General features: G+C 48.9%; 7 protein-coding genes across 7 annotated transcripts; 4 read left to right on the forward strand and 3 right to left on the reverse strand.

Moving 5' to 3' along the window:
* Window positions 1–392: 392 nt before the first annotated feature.
* P175DRAFT_0508286 (glycoside hydrolase family 1 protein) lies at window positions 393–1,906 on the reverse strand (the record flags this gene model as incomplete). The annotated part of the gene is made up of 2 exons (XM_040898335.1): window positions 393–523; window positions 577–1,906. 2 exons carry the CDS (start codon window positions 1,904–1,906, stop codon window positions 393–395), a joined length of 1,461 nt encoding a protein of 486 aa, XP_040752683.1.
* A 348-nt stretch (window positions 1,907–2,254) lies between these two features.
* P175DRAFT_0515463 (glycoside hydrolase family 95 protein) lies at window positions 2,255–4,623 on the reverse strand. The gene is made up of 4 exons (XM_040898859.1): window positions 4,552–4,623; window positions 4,472–4,513; window positions 3,699–4,436; window positions 2,255–3,661 (listed from the first exon to the last, which is right to left on the reverse strand). Exons 1-4 carry the CDS (start codon window positions 4,607–4,609, stop codon window positions 2,340–2,342), a joined length of 2,160 nt encoding a protein of 719 aa, XP_040752684.1. The 5' UTR covers window positions 4,610–4,623; the 3' UTR covers window positions 2,255–2,339.
* Window positions 4,624–5,491: 868 nt separating this feature from the next.
* Window positions 5,492–7,208, forward strand: P175DRAFT_0434764 (putative MFS sugar transporter protein; the record flags this gene model as incomplete). The annotated part of the gene is made up of 2 exons (XM_040893684.1): window positions 5,492–6,448; window positions 6,579–7,208. 2 exons carry the CDS (start codon window positions 5,492–5,494, stop codon window positions 7,206–7,208), a joined length of 1,587 nt encoding a protein of 528 aa, XP_040752685.1.
* A 1,993-nt stretch (window positions 7,209–9,201) lies between these two features.
* Window positions 9,202–9,522, forward strand: P175DRAFT_0434737 (uncharacterized protein; the record flags this gene model as incomplete). Its single annotated transcript, XM_040893682.1, has 1 exon — window positions 9,202–9,522. The coding sequence occupies one exon, from the start codon at window positions 9,202–9,204 to the stop codon at window positions 9,520–9,522; it is 321 nt and encodes a 106-aa protein (XP_040752686.1).
* Window positions 9,523–10,307: 785 nt separating this feature from the next.
* Window positions 10,308–11,962, forward strand: P175DRAFT_0179563 (allantoicase). The gene has a single exon (XM_040892519.1). It carries the CDS (start codon window positions 10,472–10,474, stop codon window positions 11,570–11,572), a length of 1,101 nt encoding a protein of 366 aa, XP_040752687.1. The 5' UTR covers window positions 10,308–10,471; the 3' UTR covers window positions 11,573–11,962.
* Window positions 11,868–20,120, reverse strand: P175DRAFT_0500194 (putative sensor histidine kinase/response regulator). The gene is made up of 7 exons (XM_040896904.1): window positions 20,030–20,120; window positions 16,797–19,932; window positions 15,550–16,737; window positions 14,937–15,414; window positions 14,812–14,878; window positions 14,400–14,726; window positions 11,868–14,344 (listed from the first exon to the last, which is right to left on the reverse strand). Exons 2-7 carry the CDS (start codon window positions 19,700–19,702, stop codon window positions 12,354–12,356), a joined length of 6,957 nt encoding a protein of 2,318 aa, XP_040752688.1. The 5' UTR covers window positions 19,703–19,932; window positions 20,030–20,120; the 3' UTR covers window positions 11,868–12,353.
* Window positions 20,121–22,068: 1,948 nt separating this feature from the next.
* On the forward strand, window positions 22,069–23,879 carry P175DRAFT_0556274 (uncharacterized protein). The gene is made up of 3 exons (XM_040900685.1): window positions 22,069–22,268; window positions 22,322–22,521; window positions 22,577–23,879. The coding sequence occupies exons 1-3, from the start codon at window positions 22,135–22,137 to the stop codon at window positions 23,749–23,751; spliced, it is 1,509 nt and encodes a 502-aa protein (XP_040752689.1). The 5' UTR covers window positions 22,069–22,134; the 3' UTR covers window positions 23,752–23,879.
* The last annotated feature ends 2,517 nt before the right edge of the window (window positions 23,880–26,396 follow it).

The raw sequence follows: 26,396 nt of genomic DNA on the forward strand, positions 1-26,396 counted from the left end.
ACGCGTGATGGAGGCAAAAGAGCGACAAGAGAGTCTGCAGTAAATACAGACCCTATGGGATACGGACAGCATGGTGATGTTGGACTCGTGGACAATTAGCCCCAACGAGCCAAGATGAAGCTATCCAGGAATTTCTTGGGAAACCGCAGTTATTCTGCTGTGAGATACCGCTTTCACACGTGAAGTAACAACTGATTACAGTGTAACAGGATTTCAATACAGTGTCTGTATTTATACGAGCTGTATATACCTTGTATCACTTTATCTATATATGTGTTTTTTGTTCTAGGTATAACCTCTTCTTCTTCCCCCCTTTTTTCCCCTCTTCTCTTTCTTCTTCAAGTTTCACCCGGATTAGAAATACCCCTTCTTCTGCTCATATCATCATTTCATCATGCAGCAATCAAATGCTCAAACAGTGCCTTCAGATAATATGCCGATTGCTTCGGGTAGCGAGTCTTCTCAGGAGAATCATAGTCGATAAAAGTGCATCCAAATCGATCAGTGTAACCAGCGGCCCATTCTACTCTGGTTAGTTTCTTCAAAATAAGACAGGAGATATGGATGGGATCATACCCCAGTTGTCGGTAAATGTCCAGGCAAAGTATGAGCGAACATCCACGCCATCTTCCTTGACAGCTCGTGCCAGACCACCAACATACCCCTCGAAAAATCGCTGGCGGAAGGTGTCATTGAGCACTTCCGATGTTGGCGCTGTCTCACCCTTTGCAGTAGTGCCATTCTCAGTGACATAAATGGGTATGTGGTACCTTGACCAGATCCAGTTGAGCAGCTTACGGAACCCAGCTGGTGCCATGCGCAGCCAAGGCGTGTCAGACTCCTCTCCTCGGGGGACGCCCTTACTGTTCGTGTCGTGGATGAAAACATTGCCTTTGTGGTCATTGATATCGGCAGGAGTATCCTTATGCTGCATGAAGAAGGTTGTGTAGGAGTTCATACCATAGAACTCAGAGCTGCCTAGCACTAGCTTCGATTCCTCGGGCGTGAAGTGTGGTAAACGATCACCGAGCTGGGCCCTCATAGAGGCAGGGTAATCGCCAGTCGTGTACAGAGGATCCGCAAACCAGGCGATCTCAAACTCCCGGGCTCTCTCGGCAGCTTCCTGGTCGCGTGGGTCATCCTCATCCCAGGCTTCTGACCAGTTGCCGGACAGGGTGATTCCGATTGTGCCCTTTTGCTCGGATTGAAATTCCGTTCGGTACAACTTCGCAGCGTATGCATGAGCTATCAGCTGCGTATGGCTGACGATGAAAGGCTCTGTAGAGGAGTCGCCCTCCTCATTGAGATCGCGGTAGGACGAGCGTCCAGGAGCATGGACACCCGCTGCATACCCTGCTAGTGAATACACTCCGGGCTCGTTAAAAGTAATCCAGTACTTCACGCGGGTGCCCAAGTGCTCGAAGCAGACGCGCGCGAAACGAACAAAGTCAGGAACGAACTTCTCCTTGTTTAACATGCCTCCATATCGGTCCTCTAGAGCCTGGGGTACATCCCAGTGAAAGATGGTCACAAATGGTGTAATACCGTTGCGGAGCATTTCGTCTATCAAATCCTGGTAGAATTTGATACCTTGTTCGTTGACGGGATCCTCTGCGCCTCCAAGAGGAATGATGCGCGACCAGGACAGAGAAAATCTGTAGCCATTGACTCCGTAAGACTTCATCAAGGCGATATCCTCCCGATATAAGTCATAGGACCGCACTGCATCGTCCGCAGTACTGCCGTCCTTGATTTTTCCTGGTTTGTGACCAAAGGTGTCCCAGATCGAAAGGCCTTTGCCATCTTTGTTCCAGGCTCCCTCAATTTGGGGGGCTGCTGTGGCATAGCCGTGGAAGAAGTCGCTGCGAAGAACACCCTTGAGGTCCTGAACAGAAGTCAAATCCATGATTTCTCTTTGCGCCTCTTTCTGTTCTGTAGATTTTTTTTTCCTTCGGTTAGACTTGCATCGTCTTAGCTTGGGGCCTTCGAGGAAAGAGCTTAAAAAGGGAACCGTCAACGCCTCCAACTACCAGCCCTGGCCATTCGGGTCTTTATTCGGATAAATGAAAGCTTGGCTATTAGATTGCGGTCCCTGATTGCTGGAAAACATCCGCGACTAATTTTCCGGCGGGGTGAGAAAGAGGGGCTGGAATGGAGATGAAGCTTTTAGAGCTACTAACGCCAGCACGTCGCACGATACTAAGTGCAGCTTTGACTTCAGGATGTTTTGTGGAGCTTCTCTGCCTCAGTATGGCTCCAGGTCATCCATGCAACCGAAGTGTAGAAATGGGCCCCTACGAGACAATCGAGAAAACTTCCATCTTCCAGACATATATGATTTAATTGATATCTTCGCCGGGAAGAATAATAACACCCGAACCCTCTACGACCTTTTGCAGTCCATTATGGGGGTAATAGATCACTGTCCGAAGTCCCAGCTCTGACTTCACGATAACTGGTCCCCAGATTTCCCCCTCTTTCCATCCAAAATCCAGTTCAAATCCCCCACGTGCTCGAACTCCACGAATCTTTCCAGTTCGCCACTCATCCGGACAAGCGGGCAAAAGCCGTATGACACCTTCGTGTGACTGCACTAGCATCTCCAAGATACCAGCACCAGCACCGAAGTTGCCATCAATCTGGAAGGGTGGATGCGTGTCCAGAAGGTTGGGTAGGGTGGATTGCGCTAGCAGTAGCTCTAGATGCTTCGCGCATTCATCTGCAGCTCCCAATCGGGCGTGCAGGCAGAGGAGCCAAGCTCTACTCCAGCCTGTGTGGCCTCCACCCGCTGCTTGACGTCGCTGTATGGTAATAGCACACGCTTTAGCTAGGTCGGGTGTGGTGCCAAGGTTGATATCCCAACCCGGGTACAAAGCCCAGAGGTGCGAGACGTGTCGATGGCCAGGCTCAGCTTCACCATAGTCAGCCATCCATTCCTGGAGTTGTCCAGCGGATCCTATGCGCATCGGAGGTAAACGACTCAATGTTTCGTGAACGCTCGGGAGAAGTTCATCGTCAGCAAGGTCGAGCACTGTTATTCCTGAGATAAACGCATTCAGGAGAGCACGAATCAGTTGGATGTCAATCGTTGAGCCTTCGCAAAGCACCCCCGGGTTTCCGTTTTCATCTAAGAAAGTATTTTCGGGAGATATAGATGGATTTGTCACCTTGTATTTGCCCGTAGCGTCGTCTACTAAGAAGTCTAGCAAGAATTCGACACAGCCGCGGAGCACGGGGAACATTCGGGCTAACAAAGCCCTGTCCCCCGTGAAACGGTAATGGTCCCATATGTGAAAACAAAGCCAGGCACCTCCCAGCGGCCACGGTGTCGCAGGCATCCAGCGGTCCACTGGGGCTGTATCCGCCCAAATATCGGTATTGTGGTGGACTGTCCACCCACGGCAACCGTACATCTTACGTGCCGTTTCCGTACCGGCAGCGGCAACACGCTCAAGCAGGGCAAACAATGGCTGCTCACACTCGGACAAATTCCCCACATTGGCAGACCAGTAGTTCATCTCCAGGTTGATATTGATGGTGTACCGACAGCCCCATGGAGGGTGAAATGATGGGTTCCAAATACCCTGTAGGGTTGCTGGGAGCACGCGATCCGAGCCGTCTTCCTTGCCCGGCCTACTGCAAGATATGAGAAGGTAATCGACTGTAGTGGAGGTATAGAGCAATTAGGCCCGGGTCACGCGCATTCAGGATCCTCTCCTCTGTCGGCAGGTGTGTCGCATCAGAACCAAGTTGTAGTTCTAGGCGGTCATAGAGCGCCTGGTAATCTGTGATATGTCGTTTCCATATATTCTCAGTGGAGAGTGCTAGTGCCCGCTCTATATCAGCAATTACTGCCTTGTCAATGTCCTTGAACCGATATGTCGACTGGGCAGATATTAGGATAAGAGTCTTTCGGGCATTGACAACTAGATTCTGGCCGACTCGCGCGATCGTTGGTGCTTCCCCTTGGCTATTGTCGCAGCGGATCGCAACCATGCAACTGGCACTGTTACTACCCTTGCCGCCAGGAGTAACGTGCATTGTAATAGAGCGATTGTCTACGATCAGATCGTCGAGGAACTCATTTGTCTCATATTCTACCTCGCTCAGTCGGCTGAGACGCACTAGAAACTCGATGGGGTGCGATGCTTCTATGCGCATAGCCAGTACTTCGTCCGGATGGCTCGCGAGAAGCTGCCGATGGACCTTGATATTTTCATACTCATATTGGACGTGGGAAATGCCTTCTTTCAAGTCCAGCGAGCGTCTGTAGCCTTTGACCCTGTCATACGGGTGCCCAAACTCGAGCGACAGAGTACCTAGAGGCTCGTAGTGCCGCTGGCCGTTGGGAGAGGCAAAGAAGGCTCGACGGACCAGCTGCTCTGCTTCTGCATGAGCACCCTTTCGGATCAAGTCTCTTAAGCGTGGCAAATGCTCTAGAGCATCCCCGGCAGGCGATTTTGGGGGCCACCATACCACACAGAATCTTCGTTCAGTTGGAGGAGCTCTGTATCTGTTCTCCCATGGACCATTGCCCAAGGCGTCCATTACCTACTGGTAGGGCTTCATCCCACCCACTGGCAGGTTTTCGATACCAGAGCTCAGACATGATTCAGCTGAATCTCAAGGTCCTTATTCACATCAGCGCTTGAACAAGAGAAACGGATGAAATGGACTGTTTACCGAGATGAAAACGGACCAGAGAGCATGGTCAGTCGATTAGTTGGAACAAACCGCTTGGAGGCGGGATTGTTCAGGACAGCAGATTGCGTGAGTCTGAAGCATGAGTGGTGTCTCTTTGCTACCAATGGTGGTCTTTTCATTTTTCGGCTCTCATCCAACCGCTTTGATTAGTGGAAATTTGCCGTAGCGGGCTGCCCTTCTTTCAGCATTTTCTCGATTAGCCTCTTGTGGCTGGCTGGCTGGCGGCAAGATGAGGATTCCTGCACCACTAAGAATTAATCAAATCCCCAAACCGGATAACATATCGAATAGCACGAAGCCAACACTCAGCCAGGAAACCCGACTGAATGATAGTCGGTTGGCCATCTCCAGCTAGTGCAATGTGGAGTCCGGGGAATTCTGGGCCCCGGACTGGAAGCCGATTTGCTGGTGCTTCTCCCCCGGCTAAAGTCCACCTCTCGCATTCTCGAGGTTGGCGAGAAAATTTGAGAACCGCTACTGGGAGGGGAACCTGGTGCCATTGATAGACAATCCAGAGCCCTTGTGGCTCCAGATTTCCATAGCTCGTGATCGTTTGTCTGAGTCGCCACTACGTATGGGGAAAGGAATTATGGCCGTATTCTCGCTGGCGGGAAGAATTGGTCAATTTGACATCCAGTTATGGAGTCAAGCATATAATACTTAGCAAAGGCGACAGGTCTGATTTCTGACCGCGGGGTTAAAATCATATTTTTTGTTTCTCTGCTCTTTTCTGCTTATTGATACCCCCAGTCATTAACTAACTATGACAAAGGAGACAGTGACTTCAATGGAGGATAACGACCTTCCACCTAAGAGCGCTGATCATGTGGAGGAGGCCGTCCTTGCGAGCCTGACGGATGAGGACATTTGGAAACTCTCAAGGGAATCACTGAATGTTTACTCCTGGACTGGCTTTCGTCTATTTCTCATCATGTTCGTGATGGGATGCAACCAGGCAGGCTTTGGTGTGGATTGGGCCGTCATCGGTGGTATTAACGCTCTCGATTCCTGGCACTCGTACTTTGGATTTGGCACCAGTGGAAGCACTTATGGTCTTCTTAACGCGCTGATGAACATCGGCACCGTCTGCGGTGCTCCTTTCCTGGCCCTTTCCGATGTCTTTGGCCGTCGTGGCGTTAACTTCGTCGGTAACTTGATTGTCATCGTCGCTTCTATCCTTCAGGCCACTGCGCCCAACTTGCATGCGTTGCAGGGTGGGCGTTTCCTCATGGGGTTTGGATCTGCCTTGCTCTCCAGTTCCCAGTACATGGGTGAGATCTCTCCCGTTCATCTACGTGGTATAATGGTCGGGTTCTTCGGCGCCTGTTTCCAGATCGGCAGTCTGGCTATGACCGCTGCGTTGATCGGAATATCTAATTTGGAGGGTAACTTGGCCTGGCGCCTCCCTTGCTACCTCAACATGGTGTTCCCGGCTCTCGTTTGCATCGGAATCTACACGCTCTGCCCAGAGTCACCTCGTTACTATGTCATGCGCGGCAACCGTGAGGCCGCCAAACGTGTGGTTGCCAAGTACCACACTACCAGCGGAGACATTAACCAGCCCATCGTTGAGATCGTTGTCTCCCAGATGGAGGCTTCCATTGAGAATGATCGCGCTGCCGGCCACCAGAAATTCTGGGATTACTCGGTCTTCTTCACCAAAACTGTGCGCTACCGCCTGTTCGTTCTCTTCCTGTACTCTGTCTTTCAGCAGTGGAACGGCGGTGGTATCATCGGCTACTACGTGAGTTCACCCCCGTATATCTATTCTTTACATATCCCGATTCATTTCCCCAAACCCTTCCAAAAACTATCCCCCCCCTACAAAATAAATTCAAAAAAAAAAAAAAAAAAACTAACAAGCAAACGCCCAGATGGTTCCCGCCCTTGAGACAATCGGCATTCACGGCTCAATGCAGCAACTTGGAATCTCTCTCGGCACGACAGCCACCTACTTCGTCTTCACAGCTGTCGGTGCCCTGCTTATTGACAAATTCCGCCGACGAACCATGATCTTCTCCGGCCTCGCAACTATGATCCTCTTCCAAACCGCAACAACCATTACCTCCTGGCAATACAGCGTACATGCCACGCATGCTGCCGCGGCGCTGACTATTCTCTGGATATTCATGTACCAGACGTTCTCGGCAATGCTCATTGCCACCATGCACAACCTGTACCCAGTCGAGATCTTATCGCTCCCGCTGCGTGCCAAGGGGATGGGCCTCTACGGGTTGATCCAGGGCGGTGCCGGTGCGGTGCAAACTTACGGCATTTCAATCGGCATTGACAAGCTCGGGTACAAGATCTGGGTGGTGTATATCGTCTACAACAGTGTGCAGTTGGCCCTGTCGTACTTTGTCTTCCCTGAGACGTATGGACTGTCGTTGGAGGAAATCGATGCTGTTTTCGAGACGCCAGGTGTTTCGCCGGTTAAGATGTCCAAGGATATTTACAAGGCCAAGAGGCAGATGGAAGAAGCTAATCGGGAGCATGTTGCTTGAAAAATTGGCTTTCTCTTTTCTTTCTTTTCGCTTTCTCTGGCTCTTCTCGGTCTCGAGTAGATTTGAGCAGGGCTGGTCTAATCTTGACGGATCACCAGGTGTATGAGCTGATTCTTCTCAGTTTTCATCATGAATAGTTAATCTTCAGGAAGTGAATACGGTAGCCTCGAAGCAAAGTAACACAATACCCTACCGGGACAGGCAATGATAGGTACTCTTGACTATATGTACATACCGTATACCTGACAACATGTACTAAAAGAACAGCAACTGTGGGCACTACATATACAAGTTACCACGATTCCAAGGAAAAAAAAAAAAAAAAAAAAATCAGACCAAATCTTCAGCCACACTGATTCCTGATTTCATCTACAAAAGTAACATGGACTTCCCGTTTTTAATCAAAACAGCCGACCTGCATTTAATCTTGGTCTGTCTGGTCCCATAGTTAACTAGCTCTGGCAAAGAGATCTTAGGCATCGACCTGGTATTCCAATTGGTGGTTCTTCTTCAGCGTGCCCTGTTCTTAAGAGGATCGACCCCCTTGGCCGTGCTGCGTCTGCCGTGCAGATACCAAGGCAAAAAACCCCCCTGGGACTTAAAATTTTCAACTCACCGAGGAGATAAAAAAAAAAAAAACAGGGTCTGGGATATTCGTCAATAGTGGGATGTTTTATGGAAGATGATGATACCTTGCAATAATTCACACGGCATGGGATCATGGACAATCATGCATTATCATTGTCAGAAGGAACTGGAGACTTTCGGTCTCTCACGTGTGTAGCGTTTACTAGTTTGTTATTTATTTATTTATTTTTTCTTTCATTCTTTCTGGAATGCTCAATTGATGTCTGGTTAATGCCTTGTTCCAATGGATGGCCCCCTGCCTAGTCTACCTTCTCTACCGCAACGGTAATACAACAACGTACTCTGCGGTTACATGCAGACCGTTCGGGAGCGGGCCCGAATAGGGGATTAGACCCAGGGGCGATCCAGAGAAATGACTGACCTAGGAGATATCGAGTGGAAGTATGTCTCAGGTCGGTGGACTGATCTGATACATCGGCATGCTTGTTTGTGACGGAAGAGAGCTACTCTATTCTATGCTTTCCATCAAGCAGATTTCTCCTGCGGAACGTGACACGCCCTTGAGTATTCGGCTAAAGAGAAGATATTGAAAGGTTACCTTGCCGGCAAGTCGTCTCCAGGCTTTCTCGGGCATCTCTTCGTGTGTAACGGGGGAATCGCATGGCCTCGGGCATGTTTGCATTCTCCGTCAGATGTCGGTAAAACTCATGTGCGTTTGTTGCCTGCTTGAGATACACGAAGCATTGCATTGAAAGGGCTTGGAAGATCTCCATTGCCTTCTTTGAGTCCCTGTTCACTTTTTGCAAGAAAATAACTCTCACCGACTCATCTCTCTACTCGCACATCCTAGAAGCAGCAGCAATGGACATTCTGGTCTCCAGACCGACGCCAGGTTGCGCCAGAACCATCAGAAAGGTTTCACAATTTGTCCGGACTTGGGAACAAACGAGGTTGGTGCCTTCCAGTGGATTGGCTTTGAAGAGAGCCACAAGACAATGATAACAAACGGGCCGGAAACGGGCTGGGAGAGCCATAGATACGGTGGGGGAAAAAAATGCAAAGAAAAGGATCCTGCGATTGCATCCTCTTCTTCCTCTCACGCCCTGTCATGTTGGCATCAGTTGTGTTTCGGTGATTCTCGGTATTACCTTGATTGCTGTTGTTGAGAGCTGGTGACATAGGATATAAACCAAGCATCTTCTGGTAGGGAAAAAAGATGTTGTCTTCCAAAACTTTTCTTCTCCTGCTCTGATACTCCTCCCCTCCATAAAATAGAAGTTTATCCGTGGCTTATTTAGTTTCCTTCAAAGTCCCTTTGCTTGCGAAGCCCTCAAACGAAACAACCAGTCCTTCTCTTTAATATCAGCGTCATACGCATTCGCCTGTTAATGAACCCTCGTCGAAAATGCCTTCCAAGCCAGCTCACAAAGCCGCCCTGCCGGAGCCCCGCGGTTTGAAATACGATGAATCCGATATGGCACTCTTCCATGCAAAGCTATCGTATCACGCTACAATTGATAGCCGCCTATCGTCTAACGACGCCAACCTCGCGTCCATTTCCGAACACCAAGCGCGAATTATCAAACGCTGGGAGATGCTAAAACAGGTGGAAAAGGAGATGGCAGACAAGGGCAAGAGCCTGTCACCGGCGGAGAAGAAGCAATTGGCGCAGTATGAGTGGCGGTATAAGATGTTGGAAGAACTGGCAACTGAGAGTAGCAGATAGGGAAGGAGGCCCCTTGTAGCATAATTGGCGTTCAATTAGATCTAGATTCAGAAGCCCCCCCCGGGGCCACGATTCTCATGTGTTACCTGATGATTGAAGGCTTTTCTTATGTTGTCAGAAAACGGTAGTTTTAATAATAATTTTTTTTTTTTTCCCCCAGATGAGAGTGACGTAGGTTGTGCCCATTCTGTCCTCTGTGCTCGTGCCAGCTATCTGAATAAACACCCAGCCGTTACTCAGGCACAAAGATCAGAGGAACCTCCAATCTACTCTTGTTGTCGACACGTCATACCGCAGCAGCGCAGCCTTGGTTGGTCATTGTAACGGCGGCAAGCCCGTTGTCGAATCGCAGGACTGTTTCCCCCCCGTGGAATGCTGGGCTCGGGGAATATCCCTTGCGAGAGCCGTTCGGCGAAGCAGAATCACATCATATGCGCCAATGACAATGCCATTGACCACAGAAAAGACCATTCCTACCGAGGGGAACTCTGGTGATTCACAGCAATGCGGAAGAAAGCGATGGATCGGAGACCTCCGATGGAGAGAGTGTCCTTGGGCGAGTGGGGCGGATAGAGAGTGGAGAGGAGGGCTCTCATCAGAGAGGGAACTGGATTGCGACTGAGTAATTGAAAACAAGACAAGATGAAGTATTGGATAGGGAGACAGATGATGACAATGAAGAGGGGGTGAGAGAGAATATATGTGTGGAAGAGAATAAAGAGGCAGAAGAAGAAGATGATGATGAAGTGATGGGATCGAGTAATAACTAACTAGTTAGTTATCAGAACGCGGGGCTTAGTTATCGATAGAACCAAAGCCATCCTCATGAATGATCTGGTTGTTATTTAATTTATAAAAAGAATCATATTCACCTTCTTTCTCTCTATCCCTTTACCCTCTCATCTACAACTCTACCAACTATCGAAACAACTCTGTTCGTATCTCCAACATGGCTACCGACAACAACATCACCTTGGTCCCCTCTGAAGAAATTGACAAGGTCTTTGCGCACACGACCAACCTCGCCTCATCTGCCCTGAACACCCAAATTCTCGCCTGCTCCAACGAATACTTTGCCGCTGCTTCCAATCTCCTCACACCTACCCGGCCCATCAACCGTCCGGGTGTCTTCATCCACACCGGAGCCTGGTACGACGGATGGGAGACCCGACGCCACAACCCCGAGCCCTACGACTGGGTGGTGATCAAGCTGGGCGTCGCCAGTGGCACGATCCAGGGCGTGGAGGTCGACACGGGCTTCTTCGTGGGCAATTACGGCGAGAAGGCCGCGTTGCAAGGCACCTACGCCCCCGCCGGCAGTGGCGTCACCGACAGCGACATCGCAGACCCGGAATTCCAGGGCTGGACAACCATTCTCCCGCCTCAAACCTGTGGTCCCTCGCAGCGTCGCGCCTGGAAGCTCAACGCCTACCACCCCGCAACGCCTTACACCCATGTGCGGCTTCTTATGTATCCTGACGGCGGATTCGGTCGTCTGCGCTTATACGGGCACGCCATCCCCCCGGCTGGAGACACCCCCGCGCAACTCGCCGTGGACGAGCTCTCCTCTGCGCTCCTGGGTGGACTGGCCCTCGCCGCTTCCGATCAGCACTATACCCCGGCCTCGAATCTCATCCTGCCCGGCCGCGGAAAGGATATGGGCGATGGCTGGGAGACTGCCCGATCGCGCGCCCCGGGCCATGTGGACTGGGCCATTATAAAGCTAGGTCTCCCCGGCTCCGTCTCTAAGATCGTTGTCGACACTAAAGACTTCCGCGGGAACTTCCCCCGCGCGGTGAGAGCTCACGGATTAGTTGCCGGCTCGGTTGCCGGGCCGGAGGTCCCCGCGCATGACCATACGGGCTGGGTCGAGCTTCTCAAGGGTGAGAACCCCTGCCAGGCGGATACTGAGCACGTCTTTGAGGGGGCAGAGCTCACTGCAGGAGCCGAAGATACCAGGACCTTTTCTCATGTGAAGCTCACTCTTGTGCCTGATGGTGGTGTCAAACGTTTCCGTATCTTCGGTAAGAGGGATCTCTCTACGCAATGATTCTGTTGCGTGTAGTAATCGAAGAGATATCGAGAGACAAACAACCCGGTTTCTTCTCTTTGTAGATAGAAAAACGAAAAGAAGAAGAAGAAAGGCAGAGAGATATATTCTCATGAAATAAAACCGAATTTGGAGCCTATCTATTCCACTACCACTATATTTGCAGGACAAAACTGGGCTAACTTGAGCCCGAAATACAGAAACACCAAGACTACCTAGGTAAGTGGATGGATGATACCGGAATGGCTATAGGTCCACCCAATAGAGCAAAAACATATATACCGTACGGAACCTTGGAATTAAGAGAAAGAACCCGTATACGCCCCTAAAAGCTGACCGTAAAACAAAGCCCAGGGAATAAAAGTAGATGATAAAGCTCAGTGGTTCATTACATAGATGCATGATCAAACCATACTCAAGCGACTCAAGAGAACGAAAATGTCTAGGAGGAATATTGTTTTGTTTTCCGGTCTTCACCACGGAAAATCATCAATCATTATCTTTCGTCATCGTCACTAAGGAATAGAAGAGAAATTAGAAGAAAACAAAAATTGCACGTCTGCGAAGAAAGTCATATCGCAGCCTGAAAATAGCCACATCATATTCAGTAGAACACCATTCATTCATGGATACCAAAATATAATAAATCTTTGTCCAAGACCTAGGAAGTTGTCTATCTCACTGGACGCTGAAGCAGACCCGTGGCGATTTGCAGACGAGGGGGAATCATGGATAATCATAAGGCATGAGAAAGAAGCTGAGAAAGGGACGCAAATCTGGTTTACTCGAGAGTGTGTCCATTTTCCTCTGGGGGGGTCTGGCCGCCAGAACCGGTTGAAGGCGTCGAGGAAATGCTGTTCGGTGTGCCCGGATCAGTACTGAGACTTCCTCTTTCCCGAAGTGTCAAACGCGTCCTCGTGTACGTTGGCACTGGCGCTAGATATTGGTCCAGCATTTCCCTTAAGACGTTTGATCGAACCGGCTTGGGGAGATAATTGTTCATACCCGCATCCAGGCATTTCTCTCGGTCACCTTCAATAGCACTTGCTGTCATGGCGATAACAAGAACCTCATTGACATTGGGGTCTGGGTCCTTTCGAATTTCACGAGTGGCATTGTATCCATCTAGCGTTGGCATCTGTACATCCATCAAAACAACATGGAATGGATTTCCCTCCTGTGATCTCATCCTCAAGGCCTCCACAGCCTGCTGACCATCGCTATATGCTTCGCATTGCAAATGGAGAGCAGATACGAATTTGACCGCAATCTTCTGGTTAATCGGGTTGTCCTCCGCAATGCAAACTCGGATCTGGTCACGGGGAATCATGGTCAAATCCCGTGCGGTGGGCCGTGGAGCAGCCTTGTCATCCAATTGTTTCGCCCAAGAAACCTTCACACGGTCGTCTTTGACCTTGTTAAAGGACAAATGGAATGTGACTGTGGTGCCTGCACCTGGAGTTGAGTCGAGCCAGATTGCACCGCCTAACACGTCTTCAATGATAGCCTTGCAAATACTCAGTCCAAGTCCACTCCCGCCGTATGACCTCGCTGTCGAGCTATCTGCCTGCGAGAAAGGTCTGAAGAGCCGTGGCTTTTGCTCCTCAGGGATTCCGATACCTGTATCAGATACTGAACATTCAAGACGGACACGGCCTTTGCCTTCCCGAGACACCTTAGCGGACACGGTCACGGATCCCTGAGGCGTGAATTTGTAGCTATTGCTGAGAAGGTTCATGAAGATCTGATGGAGACGGACTGGGTCACCCAGCACAACAAGGTCTGGTGGAACACGATCTAGGTCTTCAATTGTTTCCAGCCCACGGTCTCGGTGTGTATAGCGGAGCGCGCGCACAACTTCCGAGATTGTTTCCTTGATATTTAAGGGAACAGTCGAGATCTTCATCTTCCCTGCCTCAAGCTTGGAGAAGTCCAAGATATCATTAATCAAGGTAAGCAGTGTGTCGGCGCAGACACGAATAGATTCAACGTATTCATCCTGCTCTTTATTAAGCTTTGTGCCCTTAAGCAACTCCGAGAGGCCGATAACACCGTTCATCGGTGTACGGAGATCATGAGAGATATTGGCAAGGAAAATTGACTTCGCCTTTGCCGCATCTTCTTTCAGTTTCACATTGTGTTTGGCTTCTGCTTCCGCTACCTTGGCCTTTTGCTCTGCCTCACGAGCCTGTGCAAGGGCGCGCTTTTGCGATTCAACCATAGACGCATTCGTGGCGCCAACTTTGTTAACCTCCCGGAAGAGCAACGCGTTGGAAAGAGAAATGCCAATTTGATTGCATAGCAAATGAAGCACAACGAGATTACGTTGAGTGAAGGAGTTCGGCTTTCCTTCCACCTGAATTACTCCCCGAAGATTCTCCGCTTGCATGATGGGCAACGCAATCACAGATCGGCTCAGCGGATTTCGGGCTTGATATGCCTCGCTGACATTCGAAAAACGCTCATCCTCGAGGACATTATGAACAAGCACCTCTTCGCGACTGCGCATCACATAGTGTGTTATCTGCTGGGCCATCTTATCCTCCATTTCTGGGAATGCAAGGCCGTCGACGAAGGACCTTTGTCCCTTTTCAAGATCTCCAACAGCCGCAACAGTAAAGTGGTTGTCGAAGTTGGTTGCAATCACCGCGAAATCGGATCCATTACAGGACTCAAGGATGATTTCAATCATTTTAGTCAGAAGCCTGTCAATCTCAAGCTCAGAGGACATTACTTGACTAGACTCGAGTATGCTTGAAAGGTCAATGATATCTGAATGGAGTCAGTAAAATTGTTCACAGCAATAGATTAATATAGAAGTTTTTACCAAGCCCAACACCGGAAATATCAAGGGAACGTTCCCCGGCCGTGACGCCGTTCTGCTCAATCCATCGGTGTTTCCTGTCTTCCTCAATATTTTGGGCTGCTCCAATATGCTCCTGTCCAACGTTTTGGTTAATACCAAGGAGCGAGTCAACTGTTTGACAGCCAACATCAACGCTTCTGCAAGATGTTGCCGTTTTCAGTAGCCATTCGTGTTTCTCAGTCAGTTGAGATGACTTCCCGACAGCGCTTATTGCGGCCCACGCAGCGATCGCGTCCTGCATCACAGAACGCGCTGCCCTCTTTGCCCCGCGACGGATCAAAAATTCCCCTTGGATCAACATCAGCCACAAGATGAAGCAAGAACAGGTGGGGGGGGTAGCGAAAGTGAGGCATGGAATGTTCATAGCACATACCATAAAGCTCAAGAGCAAGGGCTTCTTCCATCGGCCATCCATGGACTTGGCAATGGTCGATTGCGGACTAAGGCACAGATACGGTTAATCTGACTACTTAATACTCTATAAATTATTTGACTTACCTCGAATGCTTGGAGCGCAGATGTGTGACAGCCTTGAACCTCAAATACTAACGCCTCCAACATCAGTGCCCACATTCCATAGTTTGCATCGCAAGCGCTCCGTGCAAAGTCAATTTCTCTCTTGTATTTTAAGATAGTATCCAGTTTCCCACCAAGATAGTTCCTTGCGGGGTAGTCGTTGTGGACGGTCAAGTGTGAAAGAGCTAGGTAGAAATAGACAACGTATGACACCCGGGCAGACCAAAGTCTCGGGATAGTCTCCATAATAAGTGTACCCAATTCGATAGCTTTTGTATGATGCCCATAAAGAAATAGTGGGATCAGAGAAAGGGCCAGATATATGTCGCGTGGGCGATCAGGATTACTCGCATTATTTTCCAAGAAATGGATGTACTCGGCAGTTCGGTGGTGTTCATCGCTCATAACGAGATCGTCCTCGCGGTAGTAGGTTTTCCCTTGCAAGGCGCGCGCAACTTGTCTGTAGACAGTAAGTGTTAGATGAATATTGGTGTCAATTCCCGCTAAAGGCCCATATGCAACATGGCGTTCAGCTTTGATGGCGGTTTCGCCGACTCTTAAGGTGGTGATATGGATAGGGGTGTAGAAAACTCACCGAACCGCGACAAGACTGGCACCTCCGCGAGTATCATTTGCCCAATCAGGAATATCCTCCGGGCTTTCGTTGCAAAAAACCTCCAACTGTGCCATGTCATGGCCCAAGAAGAGCCTAGTCATAGCCATTGCAGAAACGGCGATCATGGTAATATACGGGTCCCCCATTGCAATTGAAGTTTCAACGGAAGTTTCAAGCGCCGGTAGAGTCATCGACAACGGAGCTCGCAAATGACCAATGTAGAAGTTGTGGACAATGGACCCACGACTTAGGGTCCATGGCTCAGGGCATCGATCAAGGAGCGTCAGAGCAGTTTCGCTGAGCCTCTCAGCAAGCTCCAAATCTCTGAAGCGACTGAAGGCGATCATAGCGAGGTGGGAGCATCCAATCGTAATTTGAACGAAACCGCCCTGGAATAGATGAAGATTCATCATGTCAATAGCCATCCGATAAAAGGTTAAGCTGTCGTCCCAAAACGTAACAGCCATTGCTTCTGCCATTACTGCGCCAATCGTTATCATGGTTATGTCCTTGCTGATGGGTCGACAGGCCATGGCATCCAAATCCGCTTGCTCAAGGTGGGTCTTCAGACTCTGGTAAGCAGCATCGCACTTTTCGTAGGTTGTACCATCCCGAAGATGTACGCCCAGCTCCTCCAAGCAGGTAAGCAGCGAGTTCATTGAACGGGGGTGATCGCCCATTTGGGCATATATTTTGGCTTTTAAAGTCCAAGCCCTGGATTTGCATACGGCAGTTTTCCCGTGCTGAAAAACCTTCTGGAGTAGCTCAAGAGCTTCCGAATTATTCCCCAGGGACCACATCATTTCCGCCGCAGCAATATGAAGGCGGAGGGTCTCATCGTAGTAAACATCAATGACATTATCGTCCCAAGGGTTATCCTGAAGGAAATCGATGCAATGGCGAAAGTACCAAAGTGCGGTTGGACGAGCCCCAGACTGAGCAGCTGTCTGTGCTGCGTCCCATAGAATCTTTCTGTAATCAAGTCTCTCAACAACACGAGATTTAATAATTCTAGACGCAAGAGCCACATGCCGTGCCATAGCATAGCGACTACGTCCATCATGATAGTACTTCTTCATAGCCTGTGATATTATAAAATGCATTTTTTCGACGTTGCGTCCTTCGGTTAAGGACGCAGCGGCTTGGGCAAGCCGATCATTACCAAACCTATAATGAATCGTAGTTAGAGTAAAGAAAACCCACCAGTTTGGGGGAGGGGGGCCTACTTGAACTCATCGTCAGAGTTGCCCGGGATGATAAGGTTTGATTGTACAAGAATCTGAAGTCCGACAACGACATCTGCCTCCGTTTGCCTGATAAGGCTCACATTCTGCGGACATGTAAGGTCAACCGCTTCATCGTCTTCACTTGAATACAAAAACTCGCTAGTAAGAAGCTTCTGCACCAAAGAAAACGAGAACTGGCTTCCTAGCAAGGCACCCCATACGAGAATCGATCGCGCCGCAGCGGGGGTTTCCTGTAGACGCCGTGTAATAAAACCAAGCCCCAGTCCCTCACCGTACCTGGGGGCCACAAACTCGGTAAATATCCGGTCAAGATCAAACTCCCACACCGAGTTTTTCCACGAATACCAGATACAATTTTTACTATAGCAGGTATCGAGCATCATACGCACGTAGAAGGGATTCCCCACGCTCTTTTCCTGTATAACAGCTGCGAGACCAGTGAGCATCGGGTTGGGAGGCTGGTGCATTGCAGCTGCAACAATCCCCATAACTTCGTCCTCCCCTAATGGCTTGAGCACGATTCTGGTTACGGCAGGATCGTCATTTTCAAAAAGACACTTGATTGCATCAGACTCCAGTTCCGATTTTCGGCTTGTGAGGATGAGAGCGCATGGGATTTTTGCCCTGACGATGTTCATAATCAATTCGAGCGTCTCGTCGTCGGCATAATGCAGATCGTCAACGCAGATACAGATCAATCTGAATTGGGAAAGTGTCTTCAAAATCTCCAGGAATGTTTCCATCAGGCGCATGTTCTTCGAAGCTGCATTGGTCAGGAAAAAATCAACGGAACTCTGCCCTTGGTCAAGACGGGGAAACGGAGTGCGCTTGGATGGCTCCCCCTTGGTGATGTCTTTCAAAATGTGTTGAGCGGCGGAGCATTTGGGCGAGATTTGTTTCGCGTTCGTTCCAAGTGACATGAGGTGTTCTGGCAGCTCCAGAACCCTATGAAGTGTCGACCACATAGGCCGCAGCGCACAGCGGATTGTATTATGGTAATCTGTTGTCACATCACGCTCCGAGAAGATTTGGCGGAGCAGCCCAGCAAGAATTTTAGCGAATGGCTCGAATGGAATTCTCCTTGCCCGGTCCAGCCGCGCAACGCTGATATACCCCAATTTACGGATTGCTGGCTGAACTCGGTTCAATAGGTCAGTCTTTCCGATCCCAGCAGCGCCACTGATGGTGATGACTTCGCATCTTCCTGCTCGGCGAAGTTTATGGGCAGCCTTCCTTGTGGCTGTCGCAAGAGAATCCGGGTGGCTTTGCACACTGGTTGCCATAGAAGGGTGGCTGTCTCGGTCGGCATTATCCCATGACGATCGCGAATCTACGGGGCTCTTTGCTTTGTTTGAAGTAGGCTTCGGAGTGGAGAGAGATGACTCAGTGCTGTGGAGGGATTCGTGGGTGGAAACTCGCCCGAGATTGTAGGCACTGTTGGTAGTATTAGCTCTAGGGTTTAGGTGGAATGAGCTAGAGTCGCTTGAACCCGATGCAATTTCGAAGCTATCGACACGTCCATCGGATACCGAGGACGTGGAACCAATTCTAGTCGAGAGTTGCGAGGTAGCTTTCGAGTAGGCGGACTGCTGGCGCCTGTAAACCTTTTCCACAACACTGATCACTTTATCATACTCTGCTTGCCGTCCAAACATTTTCGACGGAAGAGTGAAAAAGGACGAGACATCACGTTGGGCAATCTGGAAGTCTTTCAGGGCTTCGCTGTCGCCATCACCAAGCAATTGAGAGACCTGCGCAAGATCCCTCTTTACCGACGAGATGGTGTGGTATCGTTCACTGACTGCCTTGTGTGTCATTTTTTGGATCACGGCCGACACGGCATCAGGGATATCCATCCTCTTGGCTGAAACAGGAGGTAGTTTCTTTCCCAAGACATTCTGCACGACTTCCACCGGATCAGAGCCAGTAAAGGCGGGCTTCCCTACTAACATTGTCCAAAACAAGACGCCCAGAGCGTAAATATCAGTTCGGCTATCTGGTTCAGTCGGCATTCTCCCGGTCTGTTCCGGAGCAATGAACTGGAGCTTGTTCTTGACCCCCAATTCTCGGGAAATCGATACCCACCCTTCACTAAGAACATTATCAAAAGATCTTGCCCCATTTCCCGTATTGGTAAGTTTTACAGATCCAGACTCCCGATTGAAGTGAAACGCATCCGGGCGGATTTCACCATGGACCGTTTTCAATCCGTAGTGAAGAAGCTCCAAACAGTCGCAAGCGCCAATCGCAAAGTCGAGAAACAATGGAAGGGAAACCTGCTCTCCGGGGGTGGACTCAATGCTCTCACCCTTATCGCCAACAGCAAACCACGCTGGTCCAAACGCGATCAACTCTCGTAACATATTCTGGCCAGGGGATTCGAAGATGGCCACCAAAAGTGGACCAGTATCACCGGGGTCGGAGGGAAGTCGGATAAGATCTATTGGCCTTATGGTATGGTTACATTCCGGATCTGAAGTTTGCACAACCGACCTCAGCATATGAAACTCGCGCTCCAATCTGACAATGTGGGACGACACGCGGGCGACAACGGGAACCCAGATCGGGTCATGGTCGATTCGGGACAACGATAGCTCGCTACTCGATTCACTTAGGCTGCTCCTCCAGTGATGACGAATGGCGGGACGGGACTCGGTTCGAGGAGAGTTGCGGGCCAGGCTCGATGGTCCAGAGGAAGTGGCCGCAGGGGTGGAAATATCGGAGTCGGCAGCATGTCGAAGACCAAAGACATGCCAGTGGTTATATGTTGAATGAAAGGGTTCGATTGATTGATCCCAAGTGTATCCAGGCAGGTGCGCGAGCCTCTCGAATAGCCGTGCGGGAGGGAGGGGCAGGTCCTCACCAAGGATATGGCTATCATCCATGTCGGACCGCGGAAAGGCTCAAATTATCCTTGCTGGTTCACCTCCCTCGACATGCGTCCATAGGTAGAAAGAGGGTGGATGGAAATATTCAGAAATATCATGTGAAAATAGAAGCTCAAATCGATACGGTGGTGGTCATCAGGACGAAAACGGCCAGACGCCAAGCAGGATGGAGGGGGGCAGGCACGGGCGACTGGGAATGCGAACAGGAGCAACACGTTTTATTTAGCCTGCAGGAGAAACGCACGATTAGCTCGAAGACGGGAAAGGAATTATTAGGATGTGCAGGGGGGGAAAAGGGGGGGGGTGTGGGAAAGAACAACCCACCGTGTCAAGATGCCACCATCAGCATTTCTACTCGGGGATGAGATCGCAAAATACAAATACCCTAGGTAGTAATCAGAAAGAGACACCGGAGAGGCGATCCGGAAGTTTTGGGTGGAAAGTGAGAACTTGGGAAGGCTGGAGTCCGTCCGTCGTCCTTTCCTGTTTGGGCTTGGTATTAGTCAGCTCCCATTGGGTGCCAAGGGGAAAATTAGGTACGGAGTAACTATACATTAGGTATATTATTAAAAATCACCCAAGGATGATCCCGAATCATGTAATCATTATCATTATCATTTTCCAGCATGGTCGACAGGCAAGATCTTTATGAGATCTCGTTGTATACCTCGTCAATCATAATGGCACATACACCTCTGCACTGTATCTTCTGAGACAGTTGAGCTATTTACCAAGACCATTTGGTTTGTACCTGTTGTAATCCTGGTCGTGTCTCGTTCGACCGCAGGCAAGACATCAGATGCCTGCTGCTAACCCTCGACTGGTGGATATCTGGCAGAGAAACTAGTCCGGGACTGGAGGGATAATCAGTGGTTTCAACGCGGCGGTATTCCCTAGCAATCCCAATATCACCGACGATGTGCATGGAAGTTACCATCAATGGAGTACGACAAAAGTGCATAACAGCAAAGCTTCCCTATCAATGGCAGCCCAACCCCCTATATCAGCCAGTACTACGGCGAGAAACCCGTAAAGAACCCAATTACGGTCTTCGGGTTTTCCACTGTTGACACCGCGGCTGGAGAGAGCGTATACTCCGTACGGTATCAATCCTGGGTGGGAATGATCTTCGTAAATACAATTTGCCAACTAACTATCAAAAATCATGATGAAGAAAGGAAGTATTTGCTAGATGGGCTCAAGGTCATTCTTGGAAGAGAGACTGTTTCAGCTCCACTCTATGATTTTCTTCTGAATAGTGACATGAAACAAACACCCGGAGTCATATTGTTTTCACTCCTGGAAGATAACTACAAGTCTTCAAATACTTTTGTCATTGCTCACAAAACCAACCACCAACCGCTTGTCAGCTTCTTCAGCCACAAGATTACCCGAATCATCTGCTGCATCCATCCCGGCCTCTACCTAGGTACTCTACACCATCTAGCGGGTTCCGACCCCGTCCAAGCAAACCAAAACCACTGGCAAAATTGTGAGACAAGGAAGAATGGGTTCTAACATACTAGCGTAACTCTCAAGTCTATCACATCGACGCATCCACTAGCCTGGGAAGTCGGCAGTACTCGAAGCATTCCACACTACTACTAGTACCTGGTAGACTATACATAAGTACCTGGTATGTATATAACTAGGCTTCAATTGGTCGGAGCCTCGGGAGCTAGAAGCGCCAGTACAGTGACATCTATCTGCCGCAGGCATGTCTTTACTTTAATGTACATTAGTACTTCTTTATATATAAATTATATGAAGCATCAAACACTCAACCATAAGGCTTGAAAGTCCAAGATTTCCTAAATTTCGTCACCGCAGTTCAATCTTCGTGTAGATTTTAGCGAACTCCACAAGCATACATAAATAGGTAACATGCATGAATTTCTACCTCTCAGCTCATCCGTATCTCCCTCTTCGGTATTCTGGCGTTTCATTTCGATTTTCCCTTTCCTCTTTTTACGTTACCCATCTGCTCTGTATTACCTTCATCCAGTCTGTCTTGTATCCTTGCTGTCTATTCTCGGTGCTGCATGTCCTTGGTGGTGTCTGTCCGGATAATGCAAACCAAAAACCCACGGGTTGCGCCACGATCTCGAGCAGGAATTGCCTTCCTTCGTGCCGGGAAGCCCTACCATGCCAATATTACCGCGGTTGAGGTGAAAGGAAGGAAGAGAAAGGCTACAGAGAATGAAATTCCGAGTGTAAAGAGAAGATGCTGTGTGACCCGGGGTTCGGCACGACCTTCCGGATTAGGCTACGTACATGAGGTTCTGCCGGGCCTCGATGAAATCGCTGTGGAGGGTTTGGAAGGGAATAAATGATAGAGCATTTCTCCTCGATATAAGGATCCATTTTTTCCAACTCTTTTTTTTTTAAATCCTTTCCCCTCTTCACACCTAGTATATCTTAGATACAAAATGTCAGATCAAGATCTATTTGTCGACCTCATCGCTCCAAATGGCCGCCGCTATCGGCAACCACGCGGCCTCTTCATCAACAATGAATTCGTCAAGTCGTCTAGCGGACAACTGATCTCTTCTGTCGATCCTGCGTACGTTAAATCCAATTGAACTCATATTCTTCGCCGAATTAACCGAAGAGTAGAACGGAATGCGAAATCGCCACAGTCTACGCTGCCTCAGCAGAGGATGTCGACAAGGCTGTGCAGGCGGCGAAAGCGGCACTGCAAAATCCTACCTGGAAGCTGCTTCCAGGCACAGACAGGGGACGGTTAATGAGTAAACTCGCGGACCTTCTTGAAGAGCAAAAGGAGCTTTTTGCCACAATAGATGCCTGGGACAATGGCTAGTTTATGATCTCCTTTGCGTTTACTGTTACGTGAGCTAATTACTTGAGTAGGAAAACCGTATCACGCTGCCTTGAGTGATGATTTGGTCGAAGCCATCACCACCCTCCGCTACTACAGCGGCTGGGCTGACAAGACCTTTGGCCAGACGATCAGTACAACACACCAGAAATTCGCATACACGTTACGTCAGCCTATCGGCGTCGTCGGACAGATCATCCCATGGAACTATCCTGTTTCTATGGCAGCCTGGAAACTAGGTCCTGCTCTGGCGTGTGGAAACACGGTTGTGATCAAATCAGCGGAGCAAACACCACTAAGTATCCTAGCTTTGGGGCAGTTGATTAAAGAAGCAGGATTCCCGCCTGGTGTGGTTAATATTATTAGCGGATATGGGAAAGAAGCCGGCGCGGCTTTAGCACAGCACCCCCTCGTCAGTAAGATCGCCTTCACGGGGTCAACCGCAACAGCGAGAGAGGTCATGAAAATGGCTGCGGGGACGTTGAAAAATGTCACTTTGGAGACAGGCGGCAAGTCGCCACTGCTTGTTTTTAGCGATAGCGACATTGAACAGGCGGTCAAATGGTCCCATCTCGGCATCATGTCCAACCAAGGACAGATCTGTACGGCGACCTCGCGCATCTTCGTGCAGAAGGACATCTTCGAGCCCTTCTTAGAAAAGTTCCTGGACGCTGTCAAGACCATTTCCGTTATCGGGGACCAGTGGGATGCGTCCACTTTCCAGGGTCCCCAGGTGACGCGCGCCCAATATGAGCGCGTGCTTTCGTACATCGAGCTCGGCAAGTCTGAAGGCGCAACCGTCGTTGCGGGCGGCGCGGCAACCAGTAAAGACGGCAAGGGCTACTTCATCCAACCTACGGTATTTACAAACGTCACGGATGATATGCGGATCTACCGTGAGGAGATTTTCGGGCCTGTTGTGGTTATTCTTCCGTTTGAGACGGAAGAGGAGGCGGTGGCTCGTGCAAATGATACGTCATATGGACTGGGGGCTGCAGTGTTTACCAAGGACCTGGAGCGGGCACATCGTGTGGCGGCAGAGATCGAGGCGGGGATGGTTTGGATCAACAGTAGCCAGGACTGTGATCCTCGGGTTCCGTTTGGAGGGGTGAAGCAGAGCGGAATTGGACGGGAACTCGGCGAGGCAGGCTTGGAGGCTTATACGCAGGTGAAGTCGGTGCATGTGAATATCGGAAACCGTTTATAATGTAATGGGATGGATCGAATAATGTCTATTGACCATTCCTTACCGATCCATGTAGATCCCTGTCTATGTATATATATATTATATATATATTATATGATAAACAGACTATGAAACATTGACTGAGACCGACTCTGTATAACTATTTATATCTACCGATCTTCTCGGCAACTTGCAACGTCATTCATGGGATGGCGCAGACTAGCTAAGGTACTCCGGAACGGATAACAAATAACGTCCTCGACCCTAACTAAATATAGACAAGTTGTTCCCCGGAAGCAATCGGAACACGCAACTGTTTTTATTTCAGAGTTTGTTTATGCTTTCCACGAGGAGCTTCTCAGTCTTTTAAGGTTCCATAGCACGAACGGTAAGTCGACGAGAACCGCACCCATCCAATGTAGCAAGCCAGACCTCCCCCTACTCCTAGTACTTACTCCGATTCATACAGGGTACGACTCCGGGTCCGGACTAACTAAGTTGGATGTCGAGAAGACTCCGTATCCAGGGCTGTGTTAATTGGATGGAGGTTAACAAGAATAGGGGCATGGAAGGAAGAAAAGAAAACTAGCGTGGCGAATGCCGGCTGACCATGCGATCGATCCTCATTCTTGGTACGTAGTAGTTTAGTCTAGGTGTGGTTTACCTATTTATCCTTGTCCGACATACAGCACAGTACTGAGTACTCCAGTCTGGTACGGTAACTTACTATGTAAGTAGTGGAGCCAGGACTGCGGATTCATTCTGATTCGGTACCTACTCTATACACTAGGCAAGCCTATATCGTCACCATTCCTTTCGATGGGGCACCTACTTGCTTTACCAATAGAGACTCTGTCCAGGAGAAGGGAGAGTGCATGAGAGTTTTTGATTTGAGTGGTTGGTATTTCTTCTTTTTATTTTTCAAAATTTTCGAGTACGGAGTACCAAAGAAAGCACTCCGTAAAAAGGACCTTAATGAATTCCTCCTTGTACGGAGTATTCTGTCGGAGAAAAAGAATTTTTTTTTTTTTTATATTTTCCCAGATATGAATTATTGGAGAATCAAATCCACTTTCATTCTAGTTAGTGCGTGAGGCTTCATTAATAAATTAATAATATTAGCCTTGGGGTGCGTGGAAGCATCTTCGAACAGGGTCTGTGTAGTTTATTTCCAGTAGTGTGTGTTTTGACCCAGGAACACTAACTAACTAACTATAACTAGTCAGTACTCCAACCCTCAAGATTCGAGAAGTTGGATCGAACCTGACACGAAGGATCATAAATACAATACCTAATTGATTGGGATATTTCTTGCAAGTTAATCTCTACAGTGTACTGTTTGATTCTTATTCTGAGATGCTTATACTATACCTAGTAAGTAACTAGGTACTGGAATTTGTTGACATGCATGATGAAATTGATGCATTACATCATCATCATCATCACCATCACCACCATCATCATCATCATCAGTCCCCTCCTTATTGCTGTTTTTTCATGTACTGTATTACCCTGTATTAACATAGAGATATGATTTTCTTTAGCAACTACTAGTAGAGATTGAGTATTTCACTACTACGACTAGTAGAAATCTTTCTGGACTGTACCTCGCGGACTATCCTCTTTCCGATTCCCATTTGGTCATCCTCGTCACCTTGTTTTGCCCAACTTCTCCCTCCCTACCCGTTTTCTTCTTCTTCTTCTTCTTCTTCTTCCTCTTCTCTATTTTTGGTTTACTTTAATTTTGGGGTTTACCATACCATATCATATTATTCTCCAAAGAATCCCCGTTTACCTCTCAAACGCAGCTCTTAATAAGGATTATGTTGGGTATCCTCTTCGCTAAGTTGCAAGAGTGACAGCTACGTCATAGTGGCTGCCCCAGAAGACAGGCTCCTCCTCTTCTTCCCCCCCAAATTAAACCAGTAACCGTTCATTCCTTTTCCCTTCTATTTTTCGTCAATCAGGACCAATCTTGCGCTCTCTCATTCTTTACTCTCCTTACTCCGTGCTCCGTACTCTCGACAAGAAGGCAAGAAAGCAGGAAAGCAAGAAAGCAACCAAATAGACGGAAAAGAAAAGGTCAGTCCTCTATTTTTCACCTTCCCTTCCTTTGCCTCCACTCCTCGAATCTATCGGCTCTACCCTAAACACATCCCTCTCTCTCTCTCTCTCTCTCTCTCGCCTTACCTATCGGCGCCGTCTCTTCTTGTTGTACCCATCCATCTCTTACACCTAGACCACTTCCCTCCCTCCCTCTCTCTTCCCACCTTTTTTCTCTCTGATTCTTCTCTTTCTCTCCCTCTTTCTCTCCTTCTTTTCTTCTTCTTCATCAAATCGAGATACTCTTTTCTCATTGCTCTGTTTTATCCATTTTTACCTTTTGTGGTTTCTCTTCTCTAACCTGTAGACAGGTACCTTATTGCGACCTTTTTTTTTGACTGCCATTTTTTTTCACTACCCACCCCTTTTGAGTCTTTCCCCTCTTTTTTCTTTATCTTTTCTGTACAGTTGGATTCCTCTTCTCGCTTCGTTCCTTATATATATATATATATGTATATGTATATGTATATGCACGCATATATATAAGTCTACTTGCCTCTGCTTTTTTCTCACTCGAAAAGACGCTATTTTTAATCTCGCCTCGTTCCTAATCCCTCGCGACC

This window comes from Aspergillus ochraceoroseus (genome assembly GCF_002846915.1).
Source record: "Aspergillus ochraceoroseus IBT 24754 chromosome Unknown P175scaffold_3, whole genome shotgun sequence".
NCBI lineage: Eukaryota > Fungi > Ascomycota > Eurotiomycetes > Eurotiales > Aspergillaceae > Aspergillus > Aspergillus ochraceoroseus.